Here is a 21,633-nt window from a genome sequence, read left to right on the forward strand (position 1 = left end):
ATATTAGAATTTGGGGACATCCAATGGAGCCAAATGCTGCAGCATCTAGGACAGGCAAAATAAAGCAATTCTTCACCCCACAGCATAGCTGAACTACAGAACTCACTCCCACAAGATGGCAGCTATGGTCACCAAGTTGGACGGCTTTAAAAGAGGGCTGGACAAATTCATGGATGATTAAGCTATTAATGGCTATGTTTTATCTCTACTGTTGAGGGCAGGATGGCTCTGAATATCCTTTGCTGGGAGTCGCAAGTGAGGACAGCGCTGTTGCACTCAGGTCTTGGTTTGAGTTTCCCATTGGGGCCAAAAACAAGCTGCTGGGCTAGATGGGCCTTTGGTCTGATCCAGCAAGGGCTCTTAGGTTCTTACCAATCATACTCTCCTCAGAGGGCTTTTTAAAGAGGATTAGAAAAACTCTTGGAGGATGACGCTATCCACAGCTGCCAGCCATGATGGTTATGTTCAATCTCCACAGTCGGAGGCTGTATGCCTATGAACACCAGTTTTTGGGAATCTCAAGTGGGGCGAGTGCTGCTGTGTACGTGTCCTGCTGGCACACTTCCTATAGACACGTGAAGTGGTATTCAACCAAACAGTAGCACTAGCCCAAAGATTACTGCCTGTGCAATGGGATTCCCCCCATCTCCTCCCCCTGTATATCCTCCAAGCCACCCACGTATCTGCTCTGGAGGGTTGGGGAAAACCCTAGGGGTGCACAGAGGGAGAAGAAGAGGCAGATATTCCACTGCACACAGAGATCTCCTTTTGCCAGTGGAACGTATTCCTCACAGCTGCGTCGAGTACAGCCCATTGTTGGCCACTGTGAAAACAGGTTGCTGGCTGAGGTGGGCCTCTGGCCTGATTCACCAGGGCTCTTCTTGTGTTTTTTACACGAGGGCTGGCTGGGTGAGAGTTTTGCTCCATCAGCTACAGAAAATATAATAATAATAATAATAATAATAATAATAATAATAATAATAATAATAACAATTTATTATTTGTACCCCGTCCATCTGGCTGGGTTTCCCCAGCCACTCTGGGCAGCTTCCAACAAAGATTAAAAATACATTAAAATGTCACACATTAAAAACTTCCCTAAACAGGGCTGCCTTCAGATGTCTTCTAAAAGTCAGGTAGTTGTTTATCTCTCTGACATCTGATGGGAGGCCGTTCCACAGGGTGGGCACCACTTCCGAGAAGGCCCTCAGCCTGGTTCCCTGTAACTTTGCTTCTCGCAGTGTGGAACCGCCAGAGAGGCCCTCGGCGCTGGACCTCAGCAGAACGATGGGGGTGGAGACACTCCTTCAGATATACTGGGCCGAGGCTGTTTAGGTCTTTAAAGTTACACAGCTAGGGTCAATTTCAGTTTCTGAAACCTGTCAATTTCAGCTTGTCATTTTTCCAGTCTGAATTCCAGAGGAAAGCAATGGTGGTGAGAGAGAGAAGTGGAGCAGGGTGCTCGTATTAAGTTGCATGTGTGAATGGGAACACAGGAAGCTTCCTTGTATTGAGTCATACCATTGGTCCAACTTGCTCAGTATTGTCTGCCATGATTGGTGGGGGCTCTTCAGAGTCTTGGGCAGGGGTCTTTCTGAATCCCTTACCTGGAATTGCAGGGGACTTCCTTCCCCCTCTTTCTGCGGTTCCTTAAATTTGTTTTTAACATTTTCTGAATATCCAAATTAACCTGATTTGCTCATTTATTCATCTAATTTAAAGATACACTCTTATAAAACTGCAGGTTATTACAATAATCCTTCCAGTGTTCTTCTGTGTTTACAGTTTATTTGTAAATATTCAGTAAACAATTTCTGTTCATTTATTTAAAAAGTTTGTTATCTTGATTTCTTATTTTTTCCGGTCAGTTTTGCCTTTTCTGCATATTCCATAATTTTTTTGTACCCATTCTTCTTTTGCTGGGACTACTTCTTCTTCTTTCCATTTTTGGGCAAATAACATTCTTGCTGCTGTAGTCACATAGATGAATAAATTTCTATACAGTTTTGATAGTTCTGTCCCTATAATTCCCCAAAGGACCTTGGGACCTTCTGCATTCAGAGCATATCCTCCAACCACTGAGCTATGCCCCCTTTCCCAAAACGAGTGAACTCAGATTCAACACTAGCAAGAAAACCATCACATCCCCTTGTATCATATCAGGCACAAGACTTCCCAGTGAAGTCTATTCGTGCTTCCAGGTGGGAGACAGTGGAAGGAAGAAGGGATGATGAGCTTGTCAAACTGCCCATGGAGAAAAAAACTGTCTGCTGACTGTACAACTTGCTCCTTTTTTTCTGAAACAGTTCTGTGTCTTCTAGGAAATCACTTTGGTTTGGGGAAATACTGTTATGAATCAGAAACAGGCTCGATGTGGCAGTCAGTGAGCTTTGCGATTCAGAAGGCAGAGGCCAAGGGTGCTTAAGAATTTTGCTCTTATTTGATTCAGCCTTGCTAAAAATGACTCGAGCATAAAAGTGTTCTCTGGCTCCTGGCACAGGCCAGCCCAGTGTACCATTTCAAAATGGTATTCATTGCGCTCCAAAACCGCACGTTTTAATTTGGAATTTTTCCGCAGCCAAATCGATACCGCGGAAATGTCTGTGATTCTGAAAGAGAAGCTTTCCTTTCCTCGGCGGCACAATGCGACAAAGCATTCCAGAAAAGCAATTTATGCTTTTATGAGCTTTGCTGCTGAAAAGGAAAAAGGGGGGAAATCGTTGGGCACACAGAGTACCCCTCAGCTGCCTGTGCCCCCCAAAACACTGACGGGGGGGTCTGGCTCCAGGTTTGAGGGGGCGCTTGCCAGGGTCCCCCACTCCGGTTTACAAGGCCCTTTAGCCCTGACCTTGGTTGTGATAGGGCTGCCTATTCTTTAGCGATGGGTGTCAACAGTGAAAATGCCGTTTTAATTAGGATCATGTACAAGTCCCCTGACTGGATTTGGGGCTTCATCCAGAGTTTTGGAGCAATCTCAATCCAACCTGAACTGGGTGCACAGTATTTAGTTTGGGTTTTTAACCCTGATTAAACATGGTGGGAGGGGAGAATATGCACACAGGCTGCCTGGACATCTCCTTCTCCTCCCCTCCTTCTCAATGCCAACCCCCCCCCCCTTTTGAGCACCCTGGATTGTTCCAGGTAGGTCTGAACAGAGGCTGCCTCAATCCAACCCTGCTGAATCCTGGGTCAACCCAGGATCTAGCCTGGATCTGGTGCAAAACCCTAATTATAATTCTTTCACAATACACCTGGACTCAGGCACTACCTGTCATAACAGGGCTAACCTGTCCATTTCAGTTTTTCTTGGTCTCTTATTTGGCTAGTTCTCCACATTTCCACATCAGTTTACAATCTTCTTCTTCTTTTTAAGTCCCCATGAAAATTAATCAGCAATGAGGTGTGGATTCCTTCTAATAGTACACATTTTTCTATGCAATGCAACCTAATCTACAGAAATTTTTTTTTGCAATGCAGTTTTCCCCAATGTAATGCATTTTTCTTTTCTTTTTGGTATGTCATTTTCACTAATACATGCTGGATCAAGCCAAAGGCCCACCTGGTCAGTGGCGTAGCGTGGGTTGTCAGCACCCGGGGCAAGGCAAGTAATTTGCGCCCCCTAACCTGTGGATATTAGCACTTGAGTCTCTTCCGCGCCCCCCCAGATGTTGCGCCCGGTGCGGCCGCCCCCCCCTGCGCCCCCCACGCTACGCCACTGCACCTGGTCCAGCACTCTGTTCTCACCGTGGCACTTCAGAGGGTTAGACTAGATGGCGCTTGGGTGTCCCTTCCAATTCTTCATTTCTATGATTCTATGAAATACATTCGAAGGGGAAGCCTGCAAGCAGAACCCGAGTGCAAGAACGACTCTCTCTCTCTTTACATATTTAAATGTGCACTTGCATGTGTGTGTGTTTTAAACGCCCTCATTGTGGAAATGGGCCGGATTGGAACACTGAATGAAAATGAGTTGCAGGGAAATAAACTGACCGTACCATAGGCATCCTTTTCCTGCCACACAGGAATGGTTCGTCTCTAGCTCACTGTGTGAATAAAAGCATTTGATGCTTTTGTAAAAGCCTTCAGATGCTCAGGTAACAACTTCCACAGGGAAGGCCTGCCCACCCATGAATGGACTTTAAGGAGTCAATGAGGCTAAACCACTCCTCTTCATAGAGAACTGAGCCCAGCTAAGGGGGACGGAGCTTTGCCTTGATCTTTATCCATGCTTCCCTCTTCCCCATTCCTTTACCCCATCGTCTCCATCACCAGCACTGAAAGGACTGGGAAAACCATCGCCCCCGCTATCATAACAGAGCAATTTGCCCGATAATCTTGTCTTTCAACAGGTTATATTAATAAAAAACAACAACAAGGAAGGTTTGCTTGTGTATCTGCCGCTTGGGCATGTGGGTGGGTTTCGATTTCTTCAGCCGCCAAAGAGAGCTTCTGTGACTGATTAATGGGCAGCGGCGGGGGGGGGGAGGAGGAGAGGGAGAGTATATGTCTCAGCGGAGTAACATTTGCATTTAATTGCTCTCGCAAGAACATGCAAGAAAGTGCAGCGAGGATACTTGCTGGGTTCCCAGCTCTGGCTCAAACTCCCGAGGAAAGAATTCATGGCGAAAAAAGAATGAAAATAAAAAATGCCTCAGGATATCTGGCTCCATCCAAAGAGATTGCTGCGTCGGGGGGCAGGAGCCCGTGGGGCAGGGAGAGGGATGTTTAAAGATTCTTAGCAAGGTTTAAGGGCCTGCTCATATTGAAATGAATAAGCAGTGTCTTGATTTAAAATACCTTATCCTGACCATTGCAATGTCATTAAGAAAGCTCAAGGAGCCAGCCGTTCCCTGCTTTTATTTTATTTTAACCAAACCAAAAATGTGCCATTTTTTCCACCCTGAGGGCCACATTTCATTCCGGGCTACTTTCTGGGGTCCACAGTCAAGTGGTGGGCAGGGCCAGAGGCAAAAGCGGGTGGAGCGACGAATGCAAATAATCTTTGCACAAGATGCAAATCCATGTGCGCAGGGCGGTTGTTCATAGCCTGCATTTATAACAGAGACAGGGAAATGTTTCTGTCCTGAGGACCACATTCCTTCATTGGCAAGCTATTAGGGGCTGCATGTTGGTGGTGGGCGGGGTCAAAGTGGGTGGGGCATAAGTCATGCTTCTTATCTTTGTACAGGGCCAATGAGATGTGTGGCCTAGGGAGGGTTGCAATGGCCTGGGCAGTCTCAACGACCTGTTAAGAAGAAGAGTTTGGATTTGATATCCCGCTTTATCATTACCCGAAGGAGTCTTAAAGCGGCTAACATTCTCCTTTCCCTTCCTCCCCCACAACAAACATTCTGTGAGGTGAGTGGGGCTGAGAGTCTTCAGAGAAGTGTGACTAGCCCAAGGTCACCCAGCAGCTGCATGTGGAGGAGCGGGGACGTGAACCCGGTTCACCAGATTACAAGACTACCGCTCTTAACCACTACACCACACTGGCTCTCTGTTAGAGAGAGGTATAGCCATGGCTTGAGACTGAGTTAAATATTGTCTCTAGTTGTTATGGGCTGAAGTTAAGATGCCACCTTTTGGCTTGTTCTTGCGTCTCCTTTCTTTTTCCTACGCAGTCTTTATTTACTTACTTAATAAGTATGAAATTATTTCATAAAATTCATGCACAGCTCGATGGTTAAAAAAAAGAAAGTAGTTTACAAAGAGAGGAAAACAATAAAATTACCAGTAAGAGCAGTAAAGACAACTCTTTGAAACATTCAGATGATAAAATCAGCAATAAACTAAAAACAGATCAAGCATTCTGCATGTCTGGGTTGGCTTGTCTAAACAAAAACATTTTACAGCAGACGCCAAGAAGAGCACAGGGGAAGGCGCCTGATGCACAGGGAAAAGGCTACAGGGAAGGCAGGGAATTCCAGCAAAGGTGCTACCAGATTAGAATTACAGAACAATTGTAGAGTTGGAAGGGACCCCAAAATGCAGGAATTCTGACCACAGCCATCCCTGGGTGGGCTCGAACCACCTACTGAACCATTGTGCCCCCGGTGAATAAAATATCAATTTCTTACAAATTAAAAATGAGTGTTGTGTGGCACCTGTAACACTACTGTGCAGTTCGATGCAGTCAAGTGGCCATATATGGTGCAAGACAATGGATGCCGTTGTGTATCAACCTGTTCTCCAAAAAACAGCCTCTTGTTCCGAGCCTATGAAGTGAGTAGAATTTAACAAGGAGCATGCAAGGCCACCTTTTGCCCCTGGGCTGGAGGTTCCCCACCCCTGATCTTCTAAATCACGCCTTGTAGTGTTTTGGGTAAATTAAATCAATGCAGACAGAAAAGGAAGGAATTGTGCAAGTATCTGGAAGAAGCCCAGGGCTGATTAATTTGTGCAGTCAAATCCATGTAGGCTTCTCTGCTTCAGGCTGTTACCTGGAAGTGTTACTGTTTTATATACACAGTGGTACCTCGGGTTAAGAACTTAATTTGTTCTGGAGGTCCGTTCTTAACCTGAAACTGTTCTTAACCTGAGGTATCACTTTAGCTAATGGGGTCTTCCGCTGCTGCCGTGCAATTTCTGTTCTCATTCTGAAGCAAAGTTCTTAACCCGAGGTACTATTTCTGGGTTAGTGGAGTCTGTAACCTGAAGTGTCTGTAACCTGAAGTGTCTGAAACCTGAGGTACCACTGTAGATAATTGTTCCAAGAGCAAGTTCCACCTTTACGTTATTCAAAAAAGTTCTGTGTGTTCACTGTTCTGTTGCCACGTTCATTCCAGAGGCAGGTTGCTGCATGGCTTCATATTTCCCAAGAGAACCCTCTGTTCTTTGCCGGCTTGCACCAGGGTGCCCATCCAAATAACATTGGGTGGGTGTGACGCAGGCAGTCACGCCCTGAAAGGTTTGACAGATTCCTTCCTGCATAACATGCGCGGAGCAGTGGGTGTGCTTAGCCGAGTGTGCGCACGGAGCACACAAAAGCCGCTCGTCTTGGCAGCGTACCCTTTCTGCACGGCCTCACCCAACCATGAGTGAGCATGTGGTCAGATGCGTACGATTCAAGGCTGTGAAGCTGGATGACTCACTGAGTGCCCCCTCCGCCCACCCCTGTTCAGAAATATGTGTGGATTGCTGTTCATGCATGGATTAGTGCAGATAGTTGGGTCTTAGTGGGGCAGGCCAGTTCTTGTTGTCAAGGTAAGATGAAAAGAACTTTTGAGGATCCAGCGGGGAATCCTCGCTAGCACTAGGACTTGTGGACAGCCAGTGGCGCTGAAGGTTGGGAGATTCAGGGCAGATCAAAGAAAGGACTTCTTCATGCAGCGCATAGTTAGACGACGGAACTCACTCCCACAAGATGGCGTGATGGCAACCAACTTGGAAATCTTCAGGTGGTTGACAAATTCATGGCGGATAAGGCTTCCAATGGCTACTAGCTGGGATGGCTATATTCTTCTTCCACTGTGAGAGGCAGGGTGCTTCCAAGGACCAGTTGCTGGAAACCACAGGAGGGGAGAGTGCTGTTGTGCTCGAGTCCTGTTTGTGGGTTTCCCAAAGGCATCCAGTTGGCCATTATGAGAACAGAATGTTGGCCACTGGCCTGATCCAGCAGGCTCTGCTTATGTGGGTTGTATCGTGCTGAATCCTACTCAAAACAGACCTATTGAAATGAATAAGCCTAAGTTAGTTATAGGTCTTAAGTTACTGAATGGGTCTACTGTGAGTAAGACTTGCACTGGATACAACTCAATGTCTCCCATGAACAGGCTTTGAAGTGGCCCAGTCTGTCAAATGGATAAACGATATTTGCACCCTGTATACACAATGCCTTTTGTATCCCAAAGAATACCAATTCAATACCAGTCAACAAAGGGTCTTTACATTCCAAGTCCCTAAATTTAACTATGCAACTTTGAGAAAATATGGAAAAAACATATAAAATCACCTGACTGTGTTTATAAGGCTGCAAATGAAATGGGATATTTATTAGTCCATATTTTAAAAAAAATCCTAATAGGCTACACTTCCAAACCTTTGGGTTTCCAAGTTCAGTTGAAAGTGTTGCATTTTGCATTTGAAACCCCAAGCTACTTATTGGTCTGCTTGCCCCCACAACATCCCTGTCCGCAATTTAAGATTTGCTTCAAAGGCTCTTCCCATAGGTTGATTGGGTGGGTGTTCCACAAGGCAGAGAGTCCCAGGGCTGTGGGATTCCCTTCCATCAGACCCATGTCAAATCTCAAATCTCTACATTGCCAGCTTTTCAGACATACCTGAAGAACTATCTCTCCCTCCCCCAACTTGGTCTTCTGGTCATTATGCAGATTAGCTGGGTGATGAGTCTGACTGAATTATTTTTTTCTGACACTATTTCTCTCTGTGTGTCTGTCTGTGTGTGTTGCTGAGTTGTAGTTTCAAATTTTTCAATTTCATATTACTATTTTAATCTTTGTGTCATTACTGATTGCAAGCTGTTTTGGGTGGGCATTTATTTATTTAGAAAATTTACAAACCTAAAAAAACACACACCAAACAAACCTCCAAATGGTGTACAAGTCTTATTTTATATAAAGCGTGATTAAAATATGCAGAACAATTTGTCCAGAAAAACAGAACAATAATAATAGGTTGTATCTAATGTTAGTCCCCCCCAGAGTAGATCAATAGAAATTACTGGACATGACTAGATACATTGATTTCAATGGGTCTACCCTGAGTAGGGCTAACCCGATAAGAATGGGTTGTAGCCAACCTTAGTCACAGTGGTGAGCCTGTTTGTTGTGTCCATTATTTTCAATGGGTCTTCCTTGCATAAGACTAATACAACCCTTTCTATTTGGTGTGACCTTCTCCCATTTGGCTTTGAAATATTCAGCTGGGGAATATTTCATTGTCTCAAAAAGCAAAACTCCTTCCCGGAGTATGTGTGTGTGTGTGTGTGGGGGGGGAGAGAGAGAGAGAGAGAGAGAGAGAGAGAGAGAGAGAGAGAGAGAAAGAACGAACTTTGGAATATTTCACTGATTCTAAGCAGGACTTTCCAAAATGTGGTGTTGATTTAAAGACCGCCCTCCCCTTTCCCCCCTGACTCTCCTGGTTTCTCTTCTTGTTTACATGGCCAATTTTAGAATCCAGATTGGCCCCAAGCCAGGAACTCAATAATGCCCCAGAGCCCATCAGCCAGAATTCCTTTGCTTCTCAGGCATAATTTTGTGTGTGTGTGTGTGTGTGTGTGTGTGTGTGTGTGATGCAGTGTCACACTTTTTTCTTTTCTTTTCTTAGAGTAGCCCAGATAGAACAGGGGAGAGAAAGATAAGTTGTGCTGTGAGAGAGAAGAAGGGGGCAGAAAAGCCACTGTGGGTTTGGTCGTTTTTACCTGCAGGGGGCGGATCGAAAGTTGAGAACATTCACTTTTTTTTATAGAGAAGTCCGTGTGGGAGGGTTGCTCTGAAAAGCCTCCTCCCCGACGACATGTGTGCTTGTAAGCAAGCGGGTGGCTGTTTCACAGGGACATGGTGTGTACATCAGGGCATCCTCACCGAAGGAATTTGTCTCCAAGCTGCAAACAATAGCAACGTTTGAACAGAGAGGAGAGGGATTTGCTTTGCAACTCTCTCTCTCTCTCTTTTAAAAGCATTTCCCATGCATGCACATGGAAACCTTGCAGCTTAACCGTTTTCCTTCTGCTGCGCTGGGGTCTGGCTTTTCTTAAACCTCTCCACCACCACCCCTGCACTTTTTTTAAAAAAAATAATTAATTAAAATCGGATTAGGTTTTGTGCTATGGGACACAAGCAGCCGGCAGAGTTTTGGATACTGCTATTCTGCTGTGCAGTTGTTTTGCACAGCATCCCCCAAGCTACCGCCCTGCACTACCGCTACCTCTGGAGAAACTGTTACCCGTGCTATTTGGGGCAGGCAGGATACGGCAGCGTGGGCCACTCTGAGCGGAGGCCAGGTAAGGTACAGCTTGTTTTGTTCACAACTCCAGGGGCGCTGTTGGCTGCCTGTACAACAGCATAGCTTTTTAAATGCATGAATCTTTTTTTCTCTCCCCTGCCTCGGGACAGGTATCATAGGATCCTGGCTGATTCTTATATATATTTTTTTAATGACAGCAGGTATGATTGACCTTCCTTGTCTGGAGGGGATGGGCCCTTTAATCCTTAACTGCATTTCACTAATCAACTTGATTGATAGTTTGCTATTAGCACACACATATATATATATATGATGAGAGGTGACTTTTGGATGGGAAGAGCTGTTTGAAAGTGGAATGGGCTCCCACAGAAGGTGGTGGACTCTCCTTCATGGGAGATTTTAAAACAGATTGGATGGCTATCTGTCAGGGATATGTTAGCCGTGATTCTTGCATTTTCAGGGAGTTGGACTTGATGACCCTTGGGGTCCCTTTCCAATCCTACCAAGCTGGGGTGTTTTCCATGGTATAAAGTCACATTATCCTGGGAGGGTTGAGCTGTTACGTTCAGGTAGTATACAGTGTGTATACACAGTCGTTAGTTAATAAAACTATTTATAGATCGTTAATTCATAAAGAAAGTATTGAAGTGGTTCACAGCAATGCTACCTAAAACCATACAATATAAACCAGATATAAAAAGTTAAAATCAGAAATCAGGAAACTATTCTTAATTGCCTGTGTAAGCCTGACAGCACAGAAAAAGTTTTCACCAGGTGTTGGAAAGCTGATGCAGAAGGCTCTTGCTGAATCTCTATTGGCAGAGTGTTTCACAGGACCAGGCCAATAACACTAAAGGCTGGGTTCCCTTTTGTTGTCAAATAAGCCTCACCAACTCTGGCAATGACCAGCAACGCGCTGGCAGATGATCTCCGTGACTGAGTTGAAATATGAGGGTTCAGGTGATCCCTAAGGTACCTAGGACCTAAGTTGTTCAGGGCTTTGTAAATTAATTAGTTAAGCTGTACACTCATGTGGGCATTCACACGCAACATCTAAGGAGGGTACTGTCTACACTATAGTTTAGTAGTACAGCTCAACCACATGTGCTCTTCCACACAAAGACTTAGGCGTGTGTGGAGACAGCTTGTGCCTGTGTTCGGTGTAATGTGTGAACAAGCTTATTCAGTCAACCCATTGGTTCAGAAAGCCAACTATTATCTGTGCTGACAGGCAGAGGCTCTCTGGAGTCTCAGATAGAGATATTTCCTGCCACCTGCTCCATGTTCCTTTTTTAAAACTGCAGAATTTGGGGATTGAACCTCAAACTTTCTGTGTGTAAAACAGATGCTCTATCAATGACCTACAGCCCTTAAGATATAGAAGCATTTGAATCTGCCTTGTACTGTCAGACTATTGGTCCATCTAGTGCAGTGTTGCCTACACTATATCTGTGTCACTTCCGCATGTAAAGTCTCATCCGTCCCATATCTTCATTGAGCTGCAATATTTCTCTCTATATAATAAAAATGTAAGGATGTCATCACGCAGCCCCATTGGAGTGTGCTTTCGTGCCTGACTGTGTAGTGGCAGCTTCTGAGCAGCTGTAACTCTGTAACTGAGAAAGCCAGGCAAAATTGTTCATGGCTGCAGCTCTGGAACATCCCATTTTTGTTTTCTGTTCTGAAAAGTGCTAAAGGAGCACTGGCAGCTATTGCGGAGGGGGGCACTGTGCCAAGTGTGCCAACCAGCAAGCTTCCTCTGCAGAGTGGTAGAGCGGAATAAAAGGCAACAACAAATCATCTTCTGAGGCATAAATGGCCCCTGTTCACATGGAAAGAAAAGAACCAGAGGATTTGCAATGTAAAAGTAAAGTTCCCCTGTCTCCGCCACCCTGTTAATAGCTTGGAGCACATTTCCTGCAAGAACAAGCTAAAAGGTTTCGGCCTTTATAGTGCACACATGCATGTGCGTGCACTTCTATGTTTTAAAGGTGACTTGGGGCTCCTCCAGTTGACCTATTTACTGAGCATTCCTCCTGATTTGCTTGCACAAGGATTATGCAGCATTTAGATCATTTCTGGTCTCTATTGAGCATTTGTTGTAATTTATTTACTTACTGTTTATTTAAGTAACGTACTTCCGTCTCACCTTTCTCCCAAGCTGGAATACAAGCCAGCTTGTGACATTAAAAAATAAAACCAGTTATAAAATAAAGAAGGCTAAAACCAACAAGTTAAAAGCATCAATTAAAACACAGCACAATGCAACTAAAACCAGTTTTTAAAATGGTGTTTGTCCCAACAGCCGTTCAATGATCAGCATAGCCTGCGCCTTAGTTTCCAAAGGCCTGTCTGAACAGGAAGGTAAGAAGGAAGGCAGGCAGAAAGAGAATGAGGAGGGAGCCAGTCTGGCCTCCCTTGGGAGGGAATTCAGCAATACAGTCATACCTCATGTTACCTTTGCTTCATGTTACGTTTTTTTCAGGTTGCATCCCGTGGTGACCCAGAAGTACTGGAAAGGGTTACTTCTGGGTTTCACCCTTCGTGCATGCGCACAAGCACCAAATTGCGACACGCACCTGCACAGATACGGCGCTTCAGGTTGTGGGCTTTTCAGGTTGCGAACAGGTCTCCGGAACGGATCCCGTTCGCAACCAGAGATACCACTGTATAGGAGCAGGAACATTATATAACAATGAGCATTCATTCTGTATCCGTTTGGATGTGCTTGCATTGCTTCATCCCAGTTTTCAATGCATTTGAAAATTGCATTTGACGTGTGTCGGACTAGGACCTGGGAGAGACCAGGGTTCAAATCCCTCCTTAGCCTCATAGGCACCAATTCCTATGGGCCAAGGCAGTTCCCCTCATGTATTTTTTTAAAGGGACTAGGCTCCCTCAATTTTCAGAGGGTGTTTGGCTCCACCCCCTGGCTCCCTGTGACATCACATATGCGACATCATGCTTCCCTTACATGTCCTCTGAAGAAGTCGTCACCTCTTCTTGCCCACGAAGATCACCTTGGTGGCCAGTCACTCACACGGAGCCTGACCTACCTCACGGGGTTGCTGTGGGGATTAAATAAGGAGGAAGAGAAGCATGTAAACCACCATGAGCTCCAGGGTGCAACAAATAAATAATAAACAGAATGCATCTCCCCATTATTCTTCAAGCCTGTTTCTTCTCTTTTCATAGATTTGTGGCTCTCGGGCAACATTGTCCTTGAATCCACTTTAATTGCACAAACTGAAATTTCCCAGCAAGGTTTAGGTTTTGCAGCTCTGCGTAAGTCCTGCGAGCTATATTGGTTCTCATTTGAGGAGCGGCTCACAGCTCCAGTGCCAGAGAGGTCTGCGCACCCCTTGGCTGCAGTGGTGCCCCTGGACCATGGCAGTCTGTGCTGATGTCTGCCTCTGCCTGGCACTTTTGCCACGTTTTCTTGGGTTCTGCTGGAGCCAAAGAATTTGCACAGAGCCTAGTCAAAGAAGTTGATCAACATGATTAATCTGGTTTAAGGGTGTTTTTGTGCCCATGCCTTTGAGGGGCGGGGGAATCACTTTAATTATCAATTGGCATGTCATTCCTGCCCCAGCTCCTTCCCATTTCCTTCATTCATAACTTCAAGCAAAGGTTTCTGTTGCTTCAAGTTTGTAATCGGAGCAGGTGAGCTGAGGACGCCCGTCCTTGCCAGGGATGGGCCAGTCTGTCAATTGTGGTTTCGGTCTCATTTTTTCAGTCTCTCATTTTTCCAGCCTGCAACTCATCTGTCTACATTTCCCCATCATTTTGAAAACTCCTTGTTAAAACAAATGTCCCTGTGAAAACCCAGCAGCATTTTAGTGCAAATTTCTCCTAATATATACATTTTTGGTATGGCATTTTGCTGAATTTGTGCATGTTTGCAAAGTGATTCCCCCCAACACAATGCATTTTGGAATGCTATTTTCACAAATATACACATTTCTTTTTTTTACACACTTCACCCCAGTATATGCATTTTTGTACATTTGATTACGTGCCTGCAAGATTCAGAGAAGTACGAATTTCAAAGTGTGGTCAGACGTATACATGAACAGGAGCATGTGCTTATCACGCGACAGGAGGGGAGTCCAGGCATTAAAAGAGCATGGAAGCAGTGTGGGCTAGGCTAGCCACACCCACTGACCATGCAACCCTGCTTGGCATAGAGGTCTGCACATATTGAGGGACAGTGGTACCCATCAGCTACATCCTGCTGCCACACCCATCACCAATGCCCCTCACCAGTCATGTGCCGATTACAAACCTCTCTCGTGTGGAGGGACTTGTGTGTGGGGCTCCTTTGCCTGCCCTCCTAGCAGGGTCATGGCTGATGGGTGGCGCTCCCCTTCAGTACATAAGGGGGTGCCCATTCCTACCTTAATCCAAACCAGTAGCCATTATCTGTTTGGTTGGAGGGGCGGATCAATACCGATAAAAAAAACTACCCCTCTTGTTGGCCCAGTAATCATCCGAGCCCTTTCGATGGGCTAATCTTAGAAACTCGTTCACGCCAAACGCCTTTCAGCCACAAGGGTAATGGCATTCTATTCTATTGTAACCGTTTTACTTCTGCCTCATCTGCCCTCACTAATTATCCCTGTGCGCTATCCATGCGCTGCGCATTTTAAACATCGCTCTCGCACTCACCGTTGTCGGAATACGCTGCCGAGGAAAAATCCCAACGTATGCAAGACTGGCCAATTATGCTAATGAAGATTCGGTTATGAAAATTAAGAGGTGGGAGGGTGAGACCAGCAGCCCGCTCTGCACTCACCCCGGGGGTCCCAAAAGCATCTTTTCTCCGCCGGGAGCCTCTCCTTCAGGATCTGAAAAAGGGGTGATGTTCCCTGTGGTCAACGAGATATAGTGGGAAGGGCTGCAGCTTAGTGGTAAAGCATCAGCTTTGCATGCAGGAAGTTCCTGGTTCGATCCCTGACAACCCCGCTTTCAGCTGAGTGAAATGTCTTCATGAGACCTTGGAGAAACACGGCTACTCATTGTAGACCAGTGTTCTTCAAACTTGGGTCCCCTGATGCCATTTGGACAACTAGTGCCATCATCCCCTGACCCCTGGCTACTCTGGCTGGGGACTCAGTGTTGACAAAGAGACTCTTGAGCCAGATGGACTTACGATCTGACTCTGTAAAGACAGCTTCCTACATTTGTAGCTGCTAGACCACCTGCTTGCTGACAATTGACCCCAACAGCATTAAGCCAGTATGGGCTGCAGGTGGGTAGGGTTGGGGCTGATAAGAGGCTGCAAGCCTTTTACTGCCTTTTGGTGGTTTAGGAGCCTGAGCAACCTGAAGGGAGGGAAGAGGCCAAGGAGAGACCTGAAGGCTGCCCATTACAGGAGAATAAACTGGTGGAGAGAGGTAGGAGGTCTATTCTCTTCTTCTTCTCTTTGTCCTCTGATCTGACAAGAAGATAGAGAGGGAGGGTAGTCTGCTCTTGAAAGTAGCCAAGAGTAGAAGCATTGGAAGCTACCTTGTATTGAGCCAGCTGGCTGGTTCAGCTAGCTCAGTATCGTCCACAATGGCTGGCAGCAACTCTCCAGGGTTTTGGATGGAGGCCTCTCCCATTGCTACCTGGAGATGTCGAGGTATTCCAAGCTAGGGGTGGGGAAACCTTTTTCAGCCTGAGGGCCGCCTTCCCTCACATATAACCATCTTGGGGCCATATACTAGCATTGGGGAAAAGTGGACAAAGCATTGAGTGCAAATTTTATCTTTCTACACTAGGCTGTTGTTGTTTAGTCGTTTAGTTGTGTCCGACTCTTCGTGACCCCATGGACCAGAGCATGGACCAGGCCCTCCTGTCTTCCACTGCCTCCCGCAGTTGGGTCAAACTCATGCTGGTAGCTTCGAGAACACTGTCCAACCATCTCGTCCTCTGTCGTCCCCTTCTCCTTGTGCCCTCCATCTTTCCCAACATCAGGGTCTTTTCCAGGGAGTCTTCTCTTCTCATGAGGTGGCCAAAGTATTGGAGCCTCAGCTTCACGATCTGTCCTTCCAGTGAGCACTCAGGGCTGATTTCCTTAAGAATGGATAGGTTTGATCTTCTTGCAGTCCATGGGACTCTCAAGGGTCTCCTCCAGCACCATAATTCAAAAGCATCAATTTTTCGGCGATCAGCCTTCTTTGTGGTCCAGCTCTCACTTCCATACAGCACTACTGGGAAAACCATAGCTTTAACTATATGGATCTTTGTTGGCAAGGTGGTGTCTCTACATTAGGCTAGTTCATGTAAACACCCTTGCATCCTCCTCGCTCGCCCGCCTCCATCCAGACAAGCAAGGCACACTATTGGGGTTCAAGGGCACATTCCAGCCAGGCAAAAACACCCATAAAGGATGCAAAACAGGGTCTGGGGAGAGGAGGTTAGGCCTGGGGAGAGTTCGGAGGTTTGGACAGTGACCTATGCAAGATCACATTGGAGGTTCCTCACACCTGATACATAGGTGCACAAGGATGAAGAGATGTAGTTTGCCATTTTGTAAGACCATGCTAGGATTGCTGTCTTCATCATTGTCCATAAGCTGCGTTGAATTTGTTTTGTTTTTAATAAAGAAAAGTGGGGAACATTTTGAAAACAAACGGCCTCCATAGCCCTGTTGAAAAGAAGAATGCAAAGTTGAACTGAGGACAAGCACACCTTGATTCTGACTCTTGATTCCTGCCCTGCCGCCAACAATCTGTTTGCAACACAATTTATCTTTGCGTTCCTTCTCTTTCTGCCTTTGAACACTCAACCAAACGAAAGCTTGTGAAATGTCTCAATGCATTCCCCCGGTTTCCCTTGAAACATGACAGATGATTCTGAACCTTTTCAGTGCAGAAGTTGAAGCAGGAGGATCTGATCATTTCCCAGCAGGACGCTGGGAAAAGAGCGAGTGCCAACCTTTCTTGGCTGTGCTTTTGAAGTTTCTCTGTGCCCAGTTGAGAGCGTTTTGGACCGCAAGGCCGGGTCCTTGTCAATTGAGGGCAACCGGATTTGGACCGCGTCCTAGAAGCGCCCCTTCTCATTAACCGCAAGAACCATTTGGGGGAGGTGAGATAGCTTCTCTCAGTGGTGGCTCCACTGACCCCTACAGGGGCAATAAAATAAATATAAAGACATTGTCCATCACCATTTCTCTGCTGGCAGGAAACGCCTTTTGTCTGCATCTTCTGTGTTTGCCTTGGTGAGTTTCTTTCTGGGCAGAAGGCCAAATGGAAGGAGGACATTTGTGAGGAAGCCTCTTCTCCCCGTCCCACTGCAAAAGGAAAAAAGGGGGGAAGCCATGCTCCAAAACCAGAACAGAAGATAAGCATCATGGGCTTGAATGTGCTCGAGACTCATGGTCTCCCCTTTCCACAGCACAGAGCTGAAACAAAATCAACCTCAAAGTTTGTGTGTGTGTGCGTGCGTGTGCACATGTGGAGGGAACTTTTGGATCTGCAGTTTCCAAATTTTGCATGCATATTGCATTACATTGTTTAGACTGCTGGTTAGAAGAAACTGAATGGTTAACCCTGGGTAGTGTCGCTAGCAAAACCTGCTTGTCCAGGGTTTGGATAGGAGTTTTGAGGGGTTATAAAAGAAATGTGAGCATTTAGGGGCCCTGAATTCTTTCCTGGCTTGGATTAAAATCTGAGCCAGAGAATAATTTCCAGCCTATCCATCTCTCACTTAGCCAGTCCAGCAGTCTTCTAACTCTCTCCCCTCCTTCTTCTGTTTTATACCTTAAGAACTTTTTTTCTGAGCTGAAGAGCTTCATTTCCTTTGGGACAACTTTCCAAGAACCACCTGGTCCTTAGGAAAGGTCTGAAGGCTGGGGTTGGTGCTAGCAGGGAGGGTGACACTGAGGCGAGACCATCAAGCATAGGCCCTGTGCCTCTCTTCATGCATTGTCTGAATGTGTGACAGTGTGTGCCTGTACAGGGCTTTTGTCCTTCCTGTGGAAGCTAGCTGAAAAGCTGCTTCAGGGCTGGGGACCTTGGTTACAATCCACACATAAACTGATGAGGTACAAATTGGGTCAGAGCTGCTGCCAGTCAGTGTAGTCAGTATGGAGCCATATGGACCAATGGTCTGACTTGGCATAAAGCACCTTCCTATGTTCATTAGGCGCATCTGTAGCTTCATGATGGAGCACATAGCTGCATGGGGTGCTTCCAGACACCTTGTTTATTAAGCATTTGTTCTGGTTTGTTTATGGGGAGGTTAGACAGTGTTGTGTCAAGCAAGTGTCACAAGACTCCAATGCATTTCCCCATCACTTTCCTGACTGCAGTTTTGCAGGAACTGGGCTCATTGTGCAAGACCACCAAGTAAACTTTAACTGTGCAACCTGAATTGTCGATACGTGATTGAATCCCACCCCAGAATAGCCACAACATCTTCCTAAGCCTGGCCCATTGGCCTGGCTGGCTGCTCCCCTGGAGTCCTGCTTCTGGCTGGCATAAATGCTGAGTTTAGCTTGCACCGTGCCCGCTGCTCTGACTGTTTCCATTTTTGCTTCCTTTCCAGATGTTGACGAGTGCCAAGTTCACAATGGGGGCTGCCAGCACAGATGTGTGAACACTCTGGGGTCCTATTACTGCGAATGCAAGCCAGGCTTTCGTCTGCACACAGACGGCAGGACCTGTCTTGGTAAGACGTGGATTTCAGCGGCATCTCAGCCCCTCTGATTACTTCCAGTGTCCAGCCCAGCACACGCTGGGAAGACAATGTCAGCCAAAGGGATCTGGCTCTCTTGTGTTGAATCATCTCTGCAGAACAATGCTACGTAATCACATTGACTGCCTTTGATTCACCTGGTTTGCTTAGTTGTTAAGAATGGTGCAGCCAGCCTAGGGGTTTTTACTCATGAGTAAGTCCCACCATGTTTAATGGCCCTGCTTCCAAATACAGTGGTACCTCAGTTTACAAACTTAATCTATTCCAGAAGTCTGTTATTAAACCGAAACCATTCTTGAATTGAGGCACACTTTCCCTAATGAGGCCTCTCATCGCCAGTGCCCTTCCACCATTTGGCTTCCGTTCTTAGACCGAGGTAAAGTTCACAAACCGAGACACTACTTCCAGTTTTGCGGAGCAAAAAACAGGAACAGCTGGTAGGCGGCAAAAGAGGGAGACTCCCGGCCACGCCTGCGTTAAATAGGGCAGGCCACGCCCCCAGAGCTAGCCGATTGGCTGACCAGGGAGTGACACAGCCAGGGATTCCCCCAATCGCGCAGGGGCTGGGACCATGAAGCCTGCAACCCCACCTCCTCTGCAGGGCGGAAGTGGCTTTCCTAAACCGAATAGTTCATAAACAGGGCTGTTCTTAAACTGAGGTACCACTGTAACTGGACATGTGACTGCAGTTTCACAGCTCAATTGCCTGTAAGATCATAAGCAGAATCTGCTGGATCAGGCCAATGGGAGGCCATGCTCCACCTTCCTGTTCTTACAATCACCCCAGCGGGAAGCACATGAGCAAGATCTGAGCACAACAGCGCTCTCATAAGACCATGCGAATACCCTGTTGTATCAGACCAATAGCCTCCTGTCTTCACAGTTGCCACCCAGATGCCTGTGGGAAGCCCGCAAGCGGGATCCGAGAACGAGAGCCCTCTCCCCTCCTGTGGTTTCCAGAAATTGGTATTCAGAAGCATTACTGGCTCTGCCCATGGAGGCATCATAGCTGGTAGTTTGGGATAGCCCTCTGCTCCATGGAATTGTCCAATCCTCTTTTAAAGCCATCTAGGTTGCTGCCCATCTCTGCCTCCTGTGGGAGCAAGTTCCATACTTTTAAATGGGAAGTGGGTGGTGCTGGGTCTAAACCACTGAGCCTCTTGGGCTTGCTGATCGGAAGGTCGGCGGTTCGAATCCCTGTGAAGGGGTGAGCTCCTGTTGCTCTGTCCCAGCTCCTGCCAACCTAGCAGTTCAAAAGCACACCAGTGCAAGTAGATAAATAGGCACCGTCATGGTGGGAAGGCAAATGGCGTTTCCATGTGCTCTGGCTTCCATCATGGTGTTCTGTTGTGCCAGAAGTGGTTTAGTCATGCTGACCACATGGTCTGGAAATCTGTCTATGGACAAACTTCGACTCCCTCGGCCTGAAAGCAAGATGAGCGCCATACCCCACAGTCTCCTTTGACTGGACTTAAGCGTCCAGGGGTCCTTTTCCTTTTACCTTTTTTACTTTAATTATGTACGGTTATCCGTTCTGGAACTTCATCGGATTTCCATGAGTGGGAGAAAAGCTTACATCTAACCACTTCCTCCATGCCATGCATAATTCTATAAATTTCTACCGGTCATCTCTCACCTTCATATCATCTCTTGCCTTTTCTCTAACCTGAGAAGTCCCTCTCTCCACAGAAACTGGTATTCAGAAGTACGCTGCCTCTGACAGTGGAGGGAGAATATAGCCATTGAGATCCTTATTCTTTGCAGGCTATTGTTAGAAAATATAGATATGATAGGCATTTGTTAGAGGCAGAGCAAGTATTCTGCTTATGGGTATAGATTTGGCTTGCACTAGGACCAAGGACTGCCAATAAGAAGGAGACAACATGGTTTGTGCTAACCATAGCTTAGAATCCAAATAGTGTTTCCTTCTTCCTTTTTTTAAACAAAAGTTATATATCATTTGATTGTAGCAAAGCCTCTTAGCAGTTCACAAGAAAAAATATTCACAATATCCATAAAAATAAATTGAAATTAATTGAAATTAACAGCAAAGAGATGAACACCGAGGCAAACCATGGTTTAGAGTCGGTGATTTAATTATTTTCTCTCCTGCTTACATCAAATTAAGAATTAGTGGGGAAATAGGTGTGTCTGATTGCTCCATGTCTTGGCCTGCTTCTCTTAAGTAAACACCAGTTAGAGGTCTTGTGGAGAGAAACATATTCTTGGATGGAAAGTCTGCGAGGTGTGCCAAGGGAAAAACTTCAAGGAAGTCTCCAAATGATCATTTCTTGCTCTGTTGTTGTTGAAGACTGTAAAGTTTTGCTTTGAATACGACAGTGGGGCACAGTGGGGTGTGTGTCTGCTGTGGCCTAAACCACTGAGCCTCTTGGGCTTGCCGATTAGAAGGTCAGCGGTTCGAATCCCCGTGACGGGGTGAGCTCCCGTTACTCTGTCCCAGCTCCTGCCAACCTAGCGGTTCGAAAGCATACCAGTGCAAGTAGAAAAAGAGGTACCGCTGTGGTGGGAAGTTAAATGGCATTTCCGTGCACTCTGGTTTCTCTCATGGTGTTCACTTGCACCAGAAGCTGTTTAGTCATGCTGGCCACATGACCCAGAAAGCTGTCTATGGACAAACGCCGGCTCCCTTGGCCTGAAAACAAGATATAATAATAATAATAATAATAATAATAATAATAATAATATAAATAAATAAATAAATAATTTCTGCCCCACCCATCTGGCTGGGTTTCCCCAGCTGCTCTGGGCAGCTTTCAACAGAACAACCCCATAGTCCCATACGGCAACCCCACAGTCACCTTTAACTGGACTTCACCATCCAGGGGTCCTTTACCTTTTTTTAACTGATCTCTGGACCACAAGCCAAATGTGGCCCTCAAGGCTTCTCTGTCTGGCCCCCAGGACTGTCCCTCAGGCCATGGCCCTTAGCAGCCCCACTCTGCAACTTTCACAAGTGCTTCTGCCTATGTTTCATTGAACTGTGATATTGCCTCTCCCTTTCTGGGA

The 21,633-nt window shown here is 46.3% G+C and overlaps 1 protein-coding gene across 5 annotated transcripts in view; it reads left to right on the forward strand.

The window, feature by feature from the left end:
- MEGF6 (multiple EGF like domains 6) overlaps window positions 1-21,633 on the forward strand; it is a 221,695-nt gene that overhangs the window by 109,738 nt on the left and 90,324 nt on the right. For 4 of the 5 annotated variants that reach the window (XM_081015974.1, XM_081015973.1, XM_081015976.1 and 1 more), the window contains one exon: window positions 18,457-18,579. In XM_081015974.1, the coding sequence (XP_080872100.1) occupies window positions 18,457-18,579 (123 nt within the window). Of the gene's footprint in view, window positions 1-9,462; window positions 9,962-18,456; window positions 18,580-21,633 lie in introns of those variants that run through there. The other variant, XM_081015977.1, reaches the window with a different exon arrangement.

Source organism: Podarcis pityusensis (assembly GCF_964106645.2).
Source record: "Podarcis pityusensis genome assembly, chromosome: 8".
NCBI lineage: Eukaryota > Metazoa > Chordata > Lepidosauria > Squamata > Lacertidae > Podarcis > Podarcis pityusensis.